This window comes from Protomyctophum bolini, assembly GCF_963924005.1.
Source record: "Protomyctophum bolini genome assembly, chromosome: 8".
Classification (NCBI taxonomy): domain Eukaryota; kingdom Metazoa; phylum Chordata; class Actinopteri; order Myctophiformes; family Myctophidae; genus Protomyctophum; species Protomyctophum bolini.
In genome coordinates this window covers 10,734,000-10,753,999 of record NC_137869.1, presented here as the reverse complement: position 1 = coordinate 10,753,999, position 20,000 = coordinate 10,734,000, and the positions used below count along the sequence as shown (strand labels likewise).

The 20,000-nt window shown below is 43.1% G+C and overlaps 1 protein-coding gene across 2 annotated transcripts in view; it reads right to left on the bottom strand.

The window, feature by feature from the left end:
* Positions 1-20,000, bottom strand: part of anos1b (anosmin 1b) — a 53,129-nt gene that overhangs the window by 10,642 nt on the left and 22,487 nt on the right. For both annotated transcript variants that reach the window (XR_013964538.1, XM_080770942.1), the window contains exons 3-9: positions 16,882-16,944; positions 16,011-16,218; positions 13,673-13,857; positions 10,117-10,246; positions 6,266-6,359; positions 4,819-5,044; positions 1,218-1,356 (exon numbers count right to left, since the gene is read on the bottom strand). Coding sequence is in view for 1 of the 2 variants with exons in the window: in XM_080770942.1 (XP_080627068.1) it covers positions 1,218-1,356; positions 4,819-5,044; positions 6,266-6,359; positions 10,117-10,246; positions 13,673-13,857; positions 16,011-16,218; positions 16,882-16,944 (1,045 nt within the window). In the remaining variant the exon portion in view is untranslated. The remainder of the gene's footprint in view (positions 1-1,217; positions 1,357-4,818; positions 5,045-6,265; positions 6,360-10,116; positions 10,247-13,672; positions 13,858-16,010; positions 16,219-16,881; positions 16,945-20,000) is intronic.

Here is a 20,000-nt window from a genome sequence, read left to right as displayed (position 1 = left end):
TGTGTGCATACAGGTGTGTGCTCTAGCAGTGCAGCTGCTGAATTGCGCTGACGGTGCCAAGAACAGCAGCAGTGTGCTAACAGGAAAATCAATACCTGAATAATTCATGGCTCTGTTAGGAAATGAAGTGCGGTTCAGTTTGGTGTGTTACCGACAGACTGTCTAGTGAAACATTAAAAAAGGTGTCCGACAGCTGATTAATGTGTCTGGGATTTGATTCATCCATTCAATGAATATAACCTTCACCTGCACACCTGAAAGTATGTTAATTTAACTCCTCTTATAGAATATGTTCAACTAAACAAACTTTGCTAGATGCTGTAGGTATAAAGACCTCAGGTTACAGTAGGACTGATTGTGTGTGGTCACCATTTCTGGGCACTTTTCCCTCTGATATAATGAGGAAAAGATACTCGGTTCACATCACGTTTTTAGCGTACATACTGTATCTCCGCAGCTATACTTACATTTTAGAATGGTCCCTTCGGCTCTAAATGGCATTGCATTGTATGTATGCATAGCACTTCATAGTACATATGTATAGCATAGTATAGTATATGTATAGTTTATATGTATAGTTTCATTATATAGATATTCCACTGTTACGTTCTTAGCTTACGCATGTTTCATGATAAATACTTTTTATGTGATGTATTGCCATGCTTTTTGTTCTTGCTTAATGTAAATCGCTCTGGATTAAGAGCGTCTGCTAAATGCCTAAATTGTCTAAACATGAGTTAAATATGGCAAACCGTGGACTCTGCCTAGCCTTTATGTTGAGCTACAACATGGATATAGATCAGAGCAACATCAACATCATTTAAAACAGACAATCAACCTTTCAGCAGGCCCAAGGGAGAGGAAATGATCCTCCCCCTTTAAAAAGGTGATCACACTCCCCCTTCCTTTTTCCCCACTCTGTACATATATATATTTCTTTGTTCTGAAATGATTTAGATTTTGTTGTTATTGATGATTTTGAATTTGTTATTCTTCATGTTATGTCTATGAATCGATTGCATATACGGCCTAAAGGGAAACAAGACTGCAAGGACATTATTTGGTGCGTTTGGAGTGTTTGACTGTACTCTGTTGCTGTTTTTACATTTATGTTCAATAAACTATTCAATCAATCAAAAAAGCAGATGTAGAAAGTCTTAAGCTATGTGAGTTTACCCGTAGCAGTGACAGACAGCAGTGAAAGGCATACTCTTTACCTGTATCGGTGTTAGTAGTGAACAGAATGTGGGCTTTGGGACTCTTCAGTCTCTTCTGACCCCAGTAGGCCACCGTCTGGACGGACAGGTAATAGGGAGTGGCAGGAAGTAGATCCTCTAGGCGTAACTCGCACTGCGGCTGGACACATTAGAATATGCATATTCTAAATACAAGTTACAATTTAGGCACTTAGCAGATGCTCTTAATCCAGAGCGATTTACAGTAAGGAAGAACAACACATTCAATTGTGGCATACAGTAGCGCCAACAGGTCTGCTGTGTGTCGGTATTGGTGTGTGCAGCGCACGCCCCGTTGTCTATTCCCCCCCTGCAGATCCGTCAGCGCAGCCTATGCCATAGAAAGCATAGGTCTGTTCCAGGCTATACGTAAGCTAACACAAAGCAACATCATCATTAACGCCAGTTATCACCACCTTTGTCCTCTTTACTCTTATGATCATCAACTGTCAATGTCATCATCGTCATCGACTGAGTGATACAGGCCCCGCCTTTTTATAAGTAACAGCTGGGAGCTGTTCTGTGTTAGTCTACAATTTGATTGACAGGTTATTAACAGGCCTTGAGTCAATCACATCTGTCCATCTGAATGGGCTGCAGCAAGTCACAACAGAGAGATGTTTGCATGATAAGAAAAGTGTGTGTGTGTGTGTGTGTGTGTGTGTGTGTGTGTGTGTGTGTGTGTGTGTGTGTGTGTGTGTGTGTGTGTGCGCGTGCATGCGTGTATGTGTGCGTGCGTGCGTATGCATGCAAGTGTGTTTGTGAAAGAATTAGTTAAAAGCTGTTTCCCAGTGACCTGTGGACAAAATGGGGTTGAAGTATTTCCATTACCGTCTAGATAGACAAAACATATGGCATGGATGGCTGTGTGTGTGTGTGTGTGTGTGTGTGTGTGTGTGTGTGTGTGTGTGTGTGTGTGTGTGTGTGTGTGTGTGCGTGCGTGCGTGCGTGCGTGCGTGTGTGCGTGCGTGCGTGTGCGCATGCACGTACATACGTACGTATGCGTGCAAGTGCGCACACGCGCACGAGAGAGTGTATAGTGTGGTGGTGGAGAACACAGAAATGAAAAGTCTTTGAAGTTGAGTTTGGAGGTCTATCCGGTCTATTTTGGTCAGTAGGTCATTATATGTAAAAGGAACTGTGATTTGTACTAAAAAAGACAGACTCTGTGTAGGCTTTTCCCATATTTAAATATTTCCTCAATGAATCTACATTTTCCCTCTAACTTCAGGATTACAGTTCATTCCAGCTAGCCCACTGTATTCTCAATGAATGTGTATGTACTGTATCCAGAGAACACAGTTTTATGTGGTAATGTAAGGGATATACTGTAGTCTGAATGGCTGGCAACACCTCTGCGGTTCACCACTCCTGTAATGATGCTGCGTGAGATCATATCTCTGTATCTAATCCAGTCAAAGCTATGTATGCTATCTCTTCCATGACATGAACTTTCATCCACTAGCTGATATATCTTCAAGATGTTCTTTGATCACTCAATTAGTTCTTGTTATTGTTCCATCTGTTGTTGTTCTTGTTCCATCCGTTGTTTCAGCTTTTATCTAAATCACTGCTAGCGTTCAACCAGATGTACCATGTTTGTCAGTTTCCAGTAGAACAGCATTATAGCTATTTTCTACCTGTTACACTGCATGTGTGTGTGTGTTGTTGGTACACTGCCTGTTTGTGAGTCTACAGTAGGTGCAGCTGAGGGTTGGAAACACTCTTTTGGGGGGATTTGGGGAAGGCCCTCATTTAAATTCCATGCCTCCCAGCCAAGCAGAACAGAAGACCAGACTACAGAGAAATGGCTCCACCAGGCCATGTCTGTGATCCCCATCACTGTTTAGAATGACTAAAGCCTACCTTACCACTACTGGTGCATGAATACCCACGTTAGAAACTCCATGTTTCATTCTCTTATGTACTCTAAAATAAATGATCTCATGTAATTGTCATTATGACACCAAGGTCCAAGAATACAATTTAATTAAATTAAAAATCTGAAAGCAACTCTTTGTTTTACATATAGCGCCATTTGGAGATTTAAAAAGAATTGTAGAAGCAATGATAGATACCACGCAAAACAGTAGATATCGACTTACAGATATGCAGAAACTGCCCTTCAGTGACCACTGTAATAACAATGGACATAATGGCTCGTTCTATCATTATTTAAACTCCTATATTCTTTACTTAAAAGAGCCCATACATATATTATACATAGAGGCCTCATGCTGCACTACCGTGACAGCCGATACTCATGTTCCCGTGCTCTAACCAACATAGTGACTGGCATGTTGTCAGTAGTACATTTGCAGCTGCTTTGACTTGAGTTAAACATGATATATTAACACAGAGAAGCCATAGCTCTGTGTTGTCAGTCAAGCTACATAGCTAAGCTGGCATGTTATCCTAACTTTCTAGAGCCAAGCCAACATGTCACCATTATGACTCCAAAAATGATCATATCTCGTTTAATAGCATGTACTCAGACAAAACCACATTTTGGATACACAGGAAACATGTGCTAGTCCTCAGATGGCTGCCTAATAACTTCATAATCAAAAATACCTCAGATAATGTGTTGACTACATCTGAGGCAAAAACAAAAAACCAAGGAGCAACACGTCAAAAGAGGTGATACTGGTGTTTATGCTTAAAGTAACATGAATACCAGACAGTAGCATTTTCAAAACATGACATGTGAATGCCAGCACATTCTGAGATGCCTTTTGTAGTGTAAAATGGAGTTTAATTGCATTTAGTCAATTGCATCCAACGTATAATTATATGACAATTAGGCGTATAACTGCAATCGCTGTAAAATATGTATACACTGCCCTATCATTATGACATTCAATAGACTGGATTGGGAAATCTGAGGTAAGAATAAACAAGCTTTTTACTTCGACATAATTCTGATGGTCCTTGAAAATGGATAAACTTGTCTGAATTGTATGATATGCTACTTTTTTTGTAGATGGCCTTTTTAATGTTTTTTTTTTTTGTGGCTTTCGCCTTTATTTAAAAAAAAAAATGTATGGAGGGACAGACAGTAGGCTGACAGGAAATGGGGAGAGAGAGATGGGGGGGGGGGGTGACATGCAGTAAAGGCCGTCGTGATCGGGATTCGAACCCACGGCACACTGCCAGACTGGATTACCAGCCAAGGTGCCTGGACCGCTGAGCCACGGCCCAGGCCGTCCTTTAACATTTTTGTTATTCATTAAATGCCACACAATTAACCACATGAACCCCAAGTACTTCGTACCCCTTCACTCTCTCCTTTTTCCCTTTACACCATAGCTGCTCAGTGCTCACCATCTACAAGCTCCCAACATGGCATGTTGGGACACGTGGTGAGCTTATAGATAGTGTGTTAGTGTGCAGTAATTTCTATACTTTAACCACATGAACCCTAGCTTCTCTGTTCTTGGCATGTCATAATGGGCCAATATTGAAATAGCAGATCTAGAAGCTCACAACACATTGCGTGTGTTTTGAACTTGTAGATCAGCCATTTTCAGCAAAGAGATTTGGTGTAATGTGTAAAAAATGACAATAAACAAAGTTTCCTTACCCCTTGTGTTACTCTGCTGTTGCTTTCCTTTTTGTCCTGTCCAGCTGTGTGTGCGTGTAAAGGCAATGTGTGTGTGCTTCTGTGTGCCGCGTGCAGCGTGTGTGTGTTTCTGTGACGCGTGTATGTGTGTTGAGGCATCCATATAACTCTGTAGTGATGGACTGGTAGGTCTCCGTCCCTGGGGGGGTCCCAGTGCAGAAGCATAGAAACTTTAAGCCCCCTCGACCTATAGGAGTAGAAACACATGAGGGATAAATATCAGAAGAAGTTTGAGACACGTCAGGACACTCATATACAGTAAACATGGTGAGGATAAATTTGTTCTCTTGAAGTTATCTCTTGTTTTTATACAGTATAAAAAGTGAGACACCTGAGCGAAGAGCACACACAGAAACGAACAAATCTGCACATACAGCAAAAAGCTATGTGGGAGACTTTCAGATGTAACCTATGAAAGCGATTAACAATATTGAGGAATAAAACGATACCGGTAATTATCTAATGTAGGAGACAAATATTGTGAAATGTACAAACTCTAGGCTGTGCCATTACACATGGAAATGTATATTTATTTTAATGAAAGTGTGCTGAGAGAAGTATGTAGGTTCCATGAGCTTCAACTGCATTATCCGAAGTCGTGTCGTGGAGGTAGCAGTTCCAGCAGTTGACCCCAGATATTTTATTGGCCAGCTCTGACTGGGAAATCCTGAGGTGTTCCCGGGCCAGCATGGAGATATAATCTCTCCACCTTGTCCTCGGTCTGCCCCGTGGCCTCCTCCCAGCTGGAGGAAAACCTCCCTGGGGAGGCAGCCAGGTGGCGTCCTTACTATAAGCCCAAACCACCTAACTACCGGTATCTCCTTTCTATTCAAAGGAGCAGCAGCTCGACTCATCATGAGTCTCTCACGGATTACTGAACTTCTCACATTATCCCTTAAGGGAGATACCAGCCACCCTCCTGAAAAACAAACATACATTTTGGCCACGCCCGCTGGACTAGTGGTCCAGGCGCATGCCACATATAGGCTCTGGCCTGACAGCGTGTCGCGTGTTCGAGTCCCGTTCATGACGACCTCTGCTGCGTGTCTCTCCCCTTCACTCTCTCCCTCTTTCCTGTCTACTTTCACTTGTAACTATCAATAAAGGCAAAAAGCCAAAAACAAATCTTAAATAAAAAAAACATTTTGGCTGCTTAGTTGTATATGCTTGAATATCTTGTTTCGGTCATTTAATTTACATCGATAAATCAGTGTTGGATGTAGACACTGTACTGAATTAAATGCTTTAAATGGAAAGTGGTGAAACAGTTGCACCACATCTGTGTCAGCAACCTAGTAGATGATTGTCACATTGTATATTGTGTTACATTCAATGTGAACACATTCTTTGGTCTGATATAGAAAAACCTTTCCTTGTATAATGGGAACTGAAAGTATTGAATAATTACTTTGCTGGAAACTGTGACCCTGGTCCTGACTCCAGCCACACAACAGTTTGGTTGGTCAGTCTGATGTTCTGTGGCGCCTCTGGTGGGGCTGGATCTGATGAGAGAGACGATGAAAGACGGAGAATGAAATGATCACCAGCTATATCATCATCCGGTCATGTTTTGGTTGGAATTAAGCTGCTGTGATGTATTGTAATTTTGCGCAAAGAGTATTTCATTCTGTCTGTCAATGACACTGACAATAAGATGGAGTTTGTGGACCGTCTATACAGTAAAATCCACAGTGTAGACCTGTAAGGGTCCACTTGTACAGTTACATTAAGCCTGAGTATTTACAGAGTATTGGCCCAGAATGAAGCAGCATTAAAAAGAATGGCGATTGACATTAAACAGTGGTTTAAAACTCTACAGGCACAGAGGAATAAACAGCTCAACTCAATTTATCATCACAGCAATCAGCAAGGCTTTTGTAACCTGTACCAATGTAAACAGTGTCAATGCCTAATGTATGTATTTTCCTCTGAGCTTCACTCAGCCCCATGTCACCAATTAGATTTACAGCATCAAAGGTGATTGATATTGGAGCTGTTTTTCAGTAGCTATACCACAGCGCCAACCGCAGGCCGGCACAACGCTTTGTTTGCTTCTGAGATGTAATCTGGAGGTCACCGGTCTTTCAACAGCGGATCTGTATCTCATTAACTAACTACAAAACTTGGTTCTGTGTCAGATTAAAAAACGAAAAAAATGTATCTTGATTAAAACTACATCTACCAAGCAGGTCTCCACTCCCACAGGCCTCAGGCTCTGTTGTGTTGACCTTCGATTCAGAGATCAAAGGGCAGATAATGTGTTTAGGACAACAGGAGTGTGTGTGTGTGTGTGTGTGTGTGTGTGTGTGTGTGTGTGTGTGTGTGTGTGTGTGTGTGTGTGTGTGTGTGCGTGTATTGTACAGCCAGGTATTGTACACTACAATACCTGGCTACAATTCTCTGCATCCCTCTACTCTGTCAGCTAATGTGTTGATGTTCTCTGGCAGGCATGAAGGCATCAAGGCGAACAGAGTTCTCCTGATGTAGACATTTCATGTGCAACATTAATAAGTGAAGAAGTCATTTTCTCTCTCTGTCATTAGCAGCAGGTCAAGGTGGAAGAGTTGTGGCTTTCATCTGTCAGCTTCCTGATTGGTGACCCTTGACCTTGAGCCCCTGACTAATCACACTGATGAACTGGAAACACGAGACTCCATTTGACAATGATCACATGGGTTCCAGAGTGTATGCGTGTGTGCGCGTACGTGTGTGTGCGTGCGCGTGTGTGCACGTGTGTGCATGTGTTTAACATTTAACACGTACGTTCTTTTTTTGTTGCTTTTTCATTTTGTACCAATTTTAATCGTTGCCAATTCCCCCATAGTTTACTTTGTATAGCCCCTCTCAGTGCCAGCCACTAATGGTTAGTCCTGGGGAGGGTGTACAGTGTACACCACTTTTGTTTTACCCAAACGTGTTCATAACCGATTTTGGGGTCGCAGACCAGTTTTTAATTATGTCCATCCATCCATCCATCTTCAACCGCCTATCCGTAGTCGGGTTGCGGGGGCAACAGCTCCACCAGAGGGCTCTAGACTTCCCTCTCCAGAGCAACATTAGTGACTTCCTCCTGGGGGATCCCGAGACATTCCAAGGCCAGTGAGTCGATGTAATCCCTCCATCTGCGCCTTGGTCTGCCCCGGGGTCTCCTCCCAGTGGGACGTGCATCGAGGACCTCCCTAGGAAGACGCCCAAGAGGCATCCTAAAGATTGCTCGGTAGATAGAGAGCTTTGCCTTCTGGCACAACTCTCTTTTCGTCACAACAGTGCGGTACAGCGACTGCAATACCGCCCCTGCCGCTCCGATTCTCCAGCTGATCTCCTTCTCCGTCCTCCCCTCACTCGTGAACAAGACCCCGATATACTTAAACTCCTTCACCTGAGGTAATGCTTCATTCTCTACAGTTTTTATGGCACAAGGAGAATATTTTATTTTTTTCTTTCACACAAAAATAGAAATATCTCCAAAAAGGAATTTCCCCCAAAATGTCAAAACATTAGGTCTCAATTTGGACAAGTTGGTCTAGTCCAATATATCCTCTGCATAATGCATGCAGAGGAACACGCCATTCACCTGAGCAGGTGCCTGGAAAACCTGGAGAAGTCGCTAGTGCGTCGACAGAGACCACCCTCCCCTGCCGGCTTCCCACCCAATTGTGATGTAAAACTGTAGCGGAATCAAACCCCATTCTCCACATTTGTGCAGAGGAACTTCACCCCTATACCACCTGAGTGCCCCAAAACATTATTATTATTATTATTTTTACAGTACTGGAGTAGGGTTTGCCTGGCTTAAACCATTTAGACCCTATATAATACCAATAATTATTTTCACCAATAATAGCTGATCTACAGGCCCACAATGTGTTACATTTTCACTGAATGTTCGCCCCAGAGTAAGAATGCTAGGGTTCAAGTGGAAAATAAAAATAATTATATCAAAATTCCAGTACTGCCAATTTCCAAAATATGAAACTGCCTTTTTCCCTCGTAGGAGAAAAAACTGTTCCAGCCACCCACCCAAAAAGGTGAACTGATACTGGTATGCACATTCACTGGTGTCCAAATCAAGTTGAAGAAAAACCTTGATTTTACTCAAATTGAGCAAATTATACAAAGCATTTACAATCTCTTCTTCCAATCCAACGCACGTAGTGTTCTGCGATTGATAACTCATTGCCAATATTTACTGATATATTAAAATATTGATAGGCAACATAAACAATCTTTATGAACCGTTATAGCTTCTCCTGCATCAGGAGTGACAGGAAACTGTCTCAATGTAACCTAACAGGTTGCAATGTAACCAGTGATGTAACACCATTAGTCTAAGAGGAATTCCATCATATGGTGTTATGTTAATAGTGGTGGAAAATGCTGTCTCAGACGCCTCCCTATAATCTCACATAAGTGTTGAACTGATAAAGAACAGTTTTTCCAATGCTCTGTCCAACCTGGAGTCATTACTCACATACAGACACACTCCAGCCAATCCTGGCAGGGGATTCATATCACTAGCCAATCCTGGCACACGATCTGTATGACCTCAGTCTGGTAAGCATTAGAGTAAAGACCTCCTACTGGGTGCGTGTATGTATAAATAAATGTGTCTGTGTGTGTGTGTGTGTGTGTGTGTGTGTGTGTGTGTGTGTGTGTGTGTGTGTGTGTGTGTGTGTGTGTGTGTGTGTGCGTGCGTGCGTCCGTGCGTGCAACTGTGCGTGCAACTGTGCGTGCAACTGTGCGTGCAACTGTGCGTGTGTGTGATGTGTGCGTATGTTGTGTGTGTTTTCCTCTGTGAGGGGCCTCTCTCTCACTATAAACTCATCCACACCAGGGTTTCAACTTTGGCACCCAACCAAGTGTATCAGAATGTAAGTATGTGTGCGTGTGCATGTGTGTGCTCTGTCACCTCACTGTGTTTTATGGACTGTATGTTAGTTTAAAACCCTTGGTGTCTACTCTTTACATTATGCACCAGCAAAGAGGAACAAAGAGGGGGGTGGTGTAAGGTGTTCCTGAGCTGGGAAAGGGAGAGCAGTTAGTCATTATCATGGTGATGCTCAGTTTCTGGGGACAGACCAGCAGAGCCTCAAATACACTGACAAGTTGAGAAACAGTGCAGGGGAAACCATTACTGTCTGCCAGAACTAAGAGGAAGAGACAGACAGACACAAATAAATGGAGATGCAGTGTAGTGACCCAGTGCGTGCGTGTGTGCGTGTGTGTGTGTGTGTGTGTGTGTGTGTGTGCGTACCTTACCTCTACTGCAGATGTAGTGTTTGCTAGGCGTGGTGAAGCCTCTGCTGCCGTGGCTGTTAATGGCAGCCACTCTGAACTGGTACCAGCGCTGTGGTCTCAGCTCTGACAGAACCACACGCTCTGACAGGGTCTAAATGCACGCACGCACACACACACACACACACACACACACACGCACACGCACGCACGCACGCACACACACACACACACACACACACACACACACACACACACACACACAGACACAGACGATAAACGAGGGAAAAATACAAAAAGGATGAAGGATAAAGGAATATAAAGAGGACTTCATGGGGAAGTCACGAACATGACTTCATTTTCTGTCTTCACCATATAAAATCAGATTTTCTCAGAATTTAACTGCAGCTTTGTTTGGACAGTCTGAAATGATACTTGTCAAGAACTCGGCCAGTACAAAGCTGACCGAGAAACAAATGAATTCCAAAATATTTGACAACATTACCATAAAATGATATGAGTGTGCCATAAGTTTTAACAATAAATCATTCTATCATCGTGATTTTATTTTTCATTTTCATTTTTTTCTTTTTTATCCCACAATTTTGTAACCCATTTTTCACCCCTGTGTCAATCATCTAATGTGATCCTGGGCTCTACACACCCTCCACCAACCTAGTCCCCATATATGGGGGACAAGGGGAGAGCAACGGACTTGAACTCATGCTTCCTTCATGCCTGAGTGTCCAAGTTGCTCCTTTACACCTGACAGGGGGGAGTTTCCCTGGTTGGACGTAGCGCGTGGAAGGAACACGTTATTCCAACCAGTTCCTTTCCCCTCCATCAGGCGCCCCGGCTGGCCAGGGGGAGGCAGTTTAGTGACCAGGATTACTGCATGTTTTTTGTGAGGGTACCTACCCTATTTTTCATTTTCAATAAAAACAAGACACAATCATTCCAGTTCTTCAGACTTGCTGACACAGCGTTTTTCAATGTCACAAAACACTGTTTGGTTTTGACTTGGAAATTTCACACAGACAACCCAACCAAAGTTGGAAAGTAAAAATAAAAGGGACTGTTTTCTAGATCACTATGGTCTACTCTCTAACCATGCTTTTCAAAACAGCTAGTTTTCTATATCAGATTACTAACCTGGAACTGGGAATTGCCAGCTGTGTCAAACTATGTATCGTTATGCAGCATCAGTTTGCTTCTGCACAAATGAATTATTATTATTTGTGTTGAAAAGGTCAAAGGTCAGGGGCCAAGGTCAATGTTATGTTTTTCCACTTGGATTGTCAATGGTGAACACAACTTCTTTACCCCATCACTGAACTAAATTAAATATTGAACCCAATCGCCACAAGCCACAACACTCCAGACATTTTGACACTAAAATGGCTTTTTTTCAGAGAGAAAAATCTACTTTATTATGGATCTTTAGTTTCTCTCTCCCAGCAACACACTCTTGTGCGATCTAGCACCAGTTAACATAGGGCATTCAGGACATTCAGGACGGCTCTTTATGAAATCTGGTGGGAGTGATAAGTAGGCTGTCCCAAATAAATGTTAAGCTTTTGGGCTGGAAAGGCCAAAGGACAAGGACATAATCAAGTGAGTGTGCAAAATGACATAATCATATCTAAGGTATCATACATACTGTATCTTGTCAAATCTTTGTAGTTACTCAAGGAACCACTTCAGGACAGGAACCAGAAAATAATTCTGTTGTACACAGTTTGCAGTGGACACTGCACTGCTATGTTTTGATGTGCAATATCCATATGGGGGCCACAAAAAACCCACCTAAATACACATACACCAAGCAAATGCCTCAGCTGTTGTTGAAGGTTTCTTATGAATGAATGAGGAATGTACCGTCTCTGTTAGTGCGCGCACACACACGCACATGCACGCACGCGCGCGCGCACACACACACACACACACACACACACACACACACACACACACGCGCGCGCGCGCGCACACACACACACACACACACTGCCATCTATGTAAGACTATAATGAGCGTTCAGTCGTATAATGAGTCAGCTGGTGGAACGACTGTGGCTGTCTCTGGACCCTTTTTAAGCTCTGCTGCTTATTTACCTAACCTCACACACGCGCGTGCGTGCAGCCACACAGACATACACACACGGTTTACCCACGTAGGATGGCAGACTGGCTATAAGGGCGGAGAGGTTTAGACAGTTAGGCATCAGACTGAAACCAAACTGTCCATCTCCATGAGGGAGAGCGGGAGTAGCTTCATCATTTGACACTACTGCTGAGCTCAGAGAGGTTACGATAATGAGAGGTTGGGAATATTGTGACACTGTTCTGTGGTTAAAGGGATTATAGGTCACCCATTATGTTTATGTTATGATGAATTATTTCATGATACACAGCAAAACCCGTGAGTGTGAAAGTCCCTCCTGACGTTGCTGTATAGTTATACTTCTCTGAAAATAATTTAATATCCATCACGCACAATTCCAGTGATTAGCGCCGGTTGCAAAACGAATAGTTTGACTTCAGCTTCTCCACGGGGCCCTTCGCATCCCCTCAGCCTCCTGCTGTTCCTCAATATTCTAGAAAAACTAACAACGTATCCCTTTCCGGGAGAGAATCCATTATTTACTACAATTAGAAACAGTACCAATGATGTCAACACATGACAGAAATCCATCAGTTTCGAAGAGAGATCAAAGAAGAAGAACAATGCACATAAACAAGTCATGAGCCAAAAAGTAAACCATGTCTCGTATCCTGAGCCCATTTAACCACTTAAACCCTATACTCTATTGACCAGGGTCCCCCAAGGTTCTATAACCGACCCCCTCCCTTTTTCACTCTTTGCTTTCCCTGTTGAGCTAGAAGCTCAACAGGGAAGCACACGCAATGAGCTTGTTCGGCTTGGCTATTCTAAGCGAATGTTTGCCTATATTTGCCAAGAGTTTGCCTATTAGGCCTATATACTGTATGTGTGCAGTTTGTTAAAGATGCCCAAATCACAGTGTGGTGTTAAGAGGGGAAGTCACACTATACAGGATGACTGCTTGTGGCAATGTCAACTAGTGCTAGTGTCTGTCAACTAGTAATGGAAACAAGAGCGCAAGGCCTTTTTTGGTGCTATCCCAGTGTTTGACTGTACTCTGTTGCTGTTTATACATACCGTCAAATAAACTATTCAATCAATCAATCAAAAATGTGGTAATCTACAGTACGCCTCAACTGGCCAAATGGAAATAGAAATCTTACTCATTTAAGTACAAAAGTGTTTCACAAGAACAATGTCGGTGTAAGATATTGGCTGGGGAAAAAAAGGGTTCTACATGCATAGATTTTCAACTACAAGTTTCAGTTTTTCATGAGTTTCACTATCGATTTAATCACCAGGCATTTCCTGCCATCCGCACCCTGAATAAATAAAGACACATCAGGCTGAAGGATGCTGGTAGTTAGACACCCTGACTAAACAAAGACACATCAGGCTGAAGGATGCTGGTAGTTAGACACCCTGACTAAACAAAGACACATCAGGCTGAAGGATGCTGGTAGTTAGCTAATTATTCTACCATGGAAACGGTGGTCCACGGGGAGGCGTGGTCTTCACTGGGGTGTATCCCTGTGTTCCAGCGGGACTGCAGCAGGTAAACCACAGGCTCCACGCTCACGTTGAACTTTGACACCCACGTCACCTTCACATGACCCTCTGGGTCCTCCTGGAAGGTCATCTCTCTGCGCGGCTTCAGAGGGACGCCTGCAGAAGCATAGAAACACAAGCTTTAGCAAGTTTGTGTTTTGTATATTTTTAACCACTTGAACTCTATAGCGTCCCAATTCTGGGGGGCGAACATTCAGTAAAAATGTGTTACAACGTGTTTTGTGTGTGTATATTCTGAAGAATTCAGACGATATTTCTTGACGAATATATAGTATACGAAAGTAGGAGGGGGCCTAGTTTAGGGGGGACTCAACGTATAGGTTAAAAGTGGTTTGCTCAATTAAATAAACTAGTCCTTATACCCGTTCTGAATATGAACAGCAAATGATGTTCGCCAAATGGGGCAGTAGAGAGTACTCTCTACTGCCCCATCTGGTGAAGTCAGGTTAATATAAGGAAGTGTAAGTGTAGGGGCTACAGACAGAATGGCAGACTGACTGACAGACATTTTTCGGTGCATTTATAGATAGATAGATAGATAGATTCTACAATGTGAAGGGACATGGAAGTTGGAAGAGACACAGATGGGTATACTTTGGTGTGTTTGTGGGATTACGATCTATTCTATGACATATACTAGAAAACAAATACATTCATTGTTTTATTCGTCATTATCATTATTATCACTACTGATTAGCTGTCAGTGGCCAGATTCCATCTGGTTTGCAGTTAGCCTACTGTATATATACATACTGCATGATAAACTTGCTTCTTCATTATAGACGTCAATCACAATTCATTATTCAAACACACGAAGCAGCATCAAAGGAGCTTGGCCGGGCTCCACAGAAAGCCACAATTCCACAATGGCAGACTTTTTTTTTTTTTTGCAGAAAGCTGAATGTTCCACTGAAAATTTGAATTGCCACAAAAATGGGGAGTCATGCAAGTGATGAAAAGTAGTATTCACTTGCTGTAGTTTTCAGCACAAGAACTGCTTAAAAGACAGATGTGTATTCTTGCCTTTGGGAACTGGGAAGTTTCTGACTTTGCATAAAAAGAAAATTGAAAGTCTGCTTGAAAGTATATAAACACATTGTTATTTCTTGTTTATTCTTCTGTCATGTCACAATGCTACAGTACATCTTGGAGAAGTTGGCGTTTTGTGGAAACCCAGTTTCTGACTATAGGAATTATGAGTTGGAGGGCTGTTCATGTTGTTTTCCCCTCCGTGGTTGATGGAAATTAGATATCAAAGTCTAATGGCCGGATTACCATGAGCAGACCAGAGGATGGGCCTTCCTGATGAAATGTCCACCTGTTTTCTGTTTTAAAGGCAGTTTGTTGCTTTTTAACCATGGTGCTTCCTTTTATTTCACTTTAAAAGGCTCTAAAGGTCAGAACCACTTTCATCTGGTTGGGTGTAGGACAGCACGGCTTCTAGGTGTTGTGCTTTAGTTAGTCTGTTAGATTTAGCATATGATAGTATATTATCTCCACAGTCCTTAAAACATTAACAAACTTCCTTTTATAATAAAAAGTGAATTTTGTTTAAAAATCATTGTGCGGTCAATTTATTCGTAGATCAATCTTTTCTCCAGTGACTATTTTTGGTTAATCTTTTCAAATAAATCACCACTTTAAGATTAATTTAAATACAATGATAGCGTAACTCTGGCAAAAAAATAACACAATGAAATTCTGTCTGTTTGATTTACCGTCTCATGTGAGTTTCAAATCCCTGCAAGTTGGTTTTCTTACTGCACTGAAATGAATGGAATCCAGTGGCTTCCTCAAAAATCAAACAAGTTACAGTATACTTTGGAAAATGGTCGGCGTAAAGTCAATGGGCTAAACATGCCAGACCGCTGCTATGGTCCTTAATTAAACTTAAACTATCCCCGGTAGGTCTGTTCTGCACATAACAGCACAAGTCTACGGTTAGGTAGTTGGCTCCTAGTGAGTTGCATACAACGTGAAACTGCAACTAGATATGTCTGTACACGTGTGTGTAAGAGAGTGAGAGATTTAGACAGGGAGAGAGAGAAAGGGAGAGAGAGAGAGAGAGAGAGAGAGAGAGAGACAAAATATGTTGGTAACCGTTTTTAATGGTTGCACAACATTGCAAAAAAGTAATTGCAGAATTAAAAAGAAAACTCGTAGATAGAATTCAAATGGTTTTACAGCGCATTCCGGGGGCGAGGTGACAGGTACATGTCCATATTGATGATCAGGGAAGTGACGTTTACCTTTGTAGAGATTGGCTGGGGCTTGACAAGTGTGTCCACAGCCATTGGAGCAGCACTTCCTGGGGGCGGGACAATGCTGGTCCGATGAGCAGCTCTCTACACAGGCCGCAGCGAAGCCGGTGGCTCGCTGGGGCGGAGGGCAGTCCCCCTGGCGGGAGGACTTCAGGGAGGCCAAGAAATCCCTACTGGTCACACACTCTGTCTGCTTCTGAAGACGTGAATGAAATGAAATAAGAAGGAGAGAAAGAGGGCAGGGAACAGAATAAGTATTATCACAGCTGACACATAAAGGAAATCATAAGTAAAAGACACACATAGACATACCAGGCCAGTTTCCTCTAGATAATTTATACTGACCCCAGAGACATGTCTCATGAGCTATGTCTTTCTGTTTCTCTTGCTCTTTTTTGCACTCTCTCTTCCCTCTTTATCCTCTCTCTGTGTGTGTGTGAGTGTGAGTGTGAGTGTGAGTGTGAGTGTGAGTGTGAGTGTGAGTGTGTGTGTGTGTGTGTGTGTGTGTGTGTGTGTGTGTGTGTGTGTGTGTGTGTGTGCGTGCGTGCGTGCGTGCGTGTGTGCGTGCGTGCGTGTGTGTGCATCTCTACTGAGTGTACAGTAAACACAGGCTTTATTTTAATTGTCAGCCAGTCAGTCCCCCAGCCAGCCTGTCAGCCACTACAGTCAGTAACAGGCTTTTCACTACAGCTATTGTGATGAAAAAAAAAAAAACCACAGGGACCGGCTCTGAAAATAATCATTTTGGGCCACACACACACACACACACACACACACACACACACACACACACACACGCTCGCGCGCACATTCTGTCCTCTCTCTCTCTCTCTCTCTCTCTCTCATTCCTTGGTCTCACCTCACAGGACTTTGAAAGCGGCACCTTTCTGGTTTCCCACAATTCCTTGCATGGTTGAAGACACTGCAGGCAAACAAGAGAAATAGAAAGAAACCATCAAAAAATACAAACCGACTGTGATTTTACTTACATGTGACACATTTAAAGTACACAGTAGCACATAAAACAACAGCATTTACATATCAGAAACATCCCCAGTAGCCTGGTATTAAATGGACATGAGACTAAACAGCGATATGCGATCAAACATAAAAGAGAAGCAGTAATGAAGGAAGTAACTGAAGGAAAAACGCATGCACACATTCATATTCGCACGCTCGCGCACGCACGCACGCACGCACGCACGCACGCACGCACGCACGCACGCACGCACGCACGCACGCACGCACGCACGCACACACACACACACACACACACACACACACACACACACACACACACACACACACACACACACACACACACACACACACACACACACACACACACACACACACACACACACACACACACACACACACACACACACACACACACACACACACACACACACACAACCACACAACCACACTCATCTGGTGTGCCACCTCAGTGAACTGGTGAATGATGGTTCTTTCTAAATTAAAACCAGACGACATATAAAAATTGCGGTTTCACCTCTCCCCCCCCCCCACTCTCTCTCCACTGCTGGGTCCCTTCCCCCTACTCTCTCTTTCTCCCTGTCCTCTCTTTGTCTCTCTCTCCATCTCTCCACGTTGCACCCACTCTCTCCCGTGTCTTTTCTCTCTCTCCCCTCCTCTCTCCGTTGCTATCTCCCCTATACTCTCTGTTTGTTTCTCTCCCTCATCCTCAACGTGTGGCTCGCTGGGTTCAATCGTTTCTCCACTTCATTCCACCTCACTGGTTCCTACTGACTGAATGACTGACCTTCACTTGTTGAACAAACAGTTACTGTTGGATGTGAAGTCGTCTTCTAAACATCCACAGCTATTTGGCAACCGCACAGTAAAGTACTCAGTGTTCATTTAACTCGGTGTCCATTTGGTAACAAATGTTACCAAATGGACCATCTGGTGTACAATCTCAGAGTAACAAATTGATAAAGTAACACTGATATTTTTACTGTGTATGGTCTGGCACCCCAGAACTGCATTCCCTGTGAATGCCAGTAGTAGTAAAGTGTTGTTTAATGCCCATGGCGTGGACCCCCAGAGAAGGGAATCCATTTCAGCATGTGTGGACTGGAGGCAGAGGGATCCTCTGCTAGATAATGTGACGCATGTGTGAAAGAATGTAGTCGTGTAGTCAGACGAGAAAGGCATGCAGATGCTACAGCACAGTGAATTTTACACTGTACAGTACACGCAGTCACACAACCATGCGCATGCACACAAACATGCACATTATATATGCGAACACACAGTACATGAATACTAGAAGACATGTGAGTGCCCACGCACGCACGCAGTCACACACGCAGTCACACACACACACACACACACACACACACACACACACACACACACACACACACACACACACACACACACACACACACACACACACAATTGTAACCAAATCCTGAGGTGTGATGTGTGTGTTTCTGCGGGATAGCTCCCAGAGGTCTCTTCATGGTGTGATGCTATAATAACTATGCTCACAAATCCCCCCAAACGCCCCCATCATACCGTACAGTACAACCCCCTCCTGGGATCCCCTCTATCCCCCCCGCTCTCTCTTTCACTGATACTTTGATCCATTCCTCTATTCCAAATATGTTTGGAGTCTTCTTTCTCCACTCGTTTGCCCTCTTGAACCTCTGTTCTTTGTTTTTTTCTCCCCTCTCCTCTCTTCTCCTACACACTGCTCCCCTTCCCTCTTCTCCTCTCCTAACCACTTCTCTATTTTCTGCCCTCCCTCCTCCCCTATATATTCTTCTCCTCTCCTCTCCTCTCCCCTGCTCTCTCTGCTGGGTGGCTCAGCTCTCCACCTTATTCAGGCGTCGCGAACCATTGTGAACATACAGAGTGCAGGCTATTTTCTGTAGTATGAAATAGGGCTTCCTTGGGAGAGAGAGAGAGAACAGATTAAAGAATGAGAGTATAGAGGAAGGGGAGGATCTACAGGTGGATGGATGTACAGTATCATGGAGGGATGGGAATGGAAATGTTAGGGGAGATGGATAAAGAAAAGAGATACATGCAGGAAGGAGAGAATGCAGGAGGAAAGGAGGAGAGTAGGTGGGAGAGCAACAGGAAATGTTGAGAGGAAGGGGAGAGAAATACAGAGATTAGAATGAAGACCACGGAGATAAGAATGAATGAATGAATGAATGAATAAATAAATGAATGAGGCACAGAGACACACTTCTGTTCCTCGAACTGTTTTACACTGGAACATTTCAGACGTAAGCACACCACACTATACAATTTAGTCAATTATATATATGATATAAAAAAAACAATTAGATTTTTTTGCATCGATTCGTTGATTAATTAAAAACAAAATACAAATATTGACCGAAAAATCCTACTATAAAATAGGAAACTTCTGTCCTACGGTCTGTCCTGCACATGTACATGACGTAAAGAATTGGCTTTCTCATTTAAACAGTATGCCCATGCATAAACAGCTTGCAAAGTGCAAGCTGTTTATTAGCATTTCTGTGAACTCTCACTCTATTATCAGCAGGTGTTTCCAATTATCTAATTGTGCTCTCCTCTTTATAATTTAGTAGCTTGCTGGAAATGCGCTAAGTGATATAAACACACCAGCAGAGACAGCTGAGAGCTAGGGCAACAATGCAAAGTTATGAAGAACTTAAGTATGGGCACCGCCACCAACATACACGTATGTGTGGTCAATAAAGTGCGGAAGCTTTAAGCATGTTTCACCATTTGTCAGCCTTCTGATTGGTCCCTGACTGACTAACCAGCAGGCTCTTTCTGCCTTGTTCCGCCCTGGTTCCGCCTTGTTTATGTTGAATTTGCTAAAACATTATTAAAAAAATGATATGCCCAGTCACCATGCTGCACCTGTGATGTCCCTTTTAATTGAAAAACATGATTTTTCAATGGTAGTGGATGGAGAGAAAGGATTTTTGTCCAACCACGAAACGG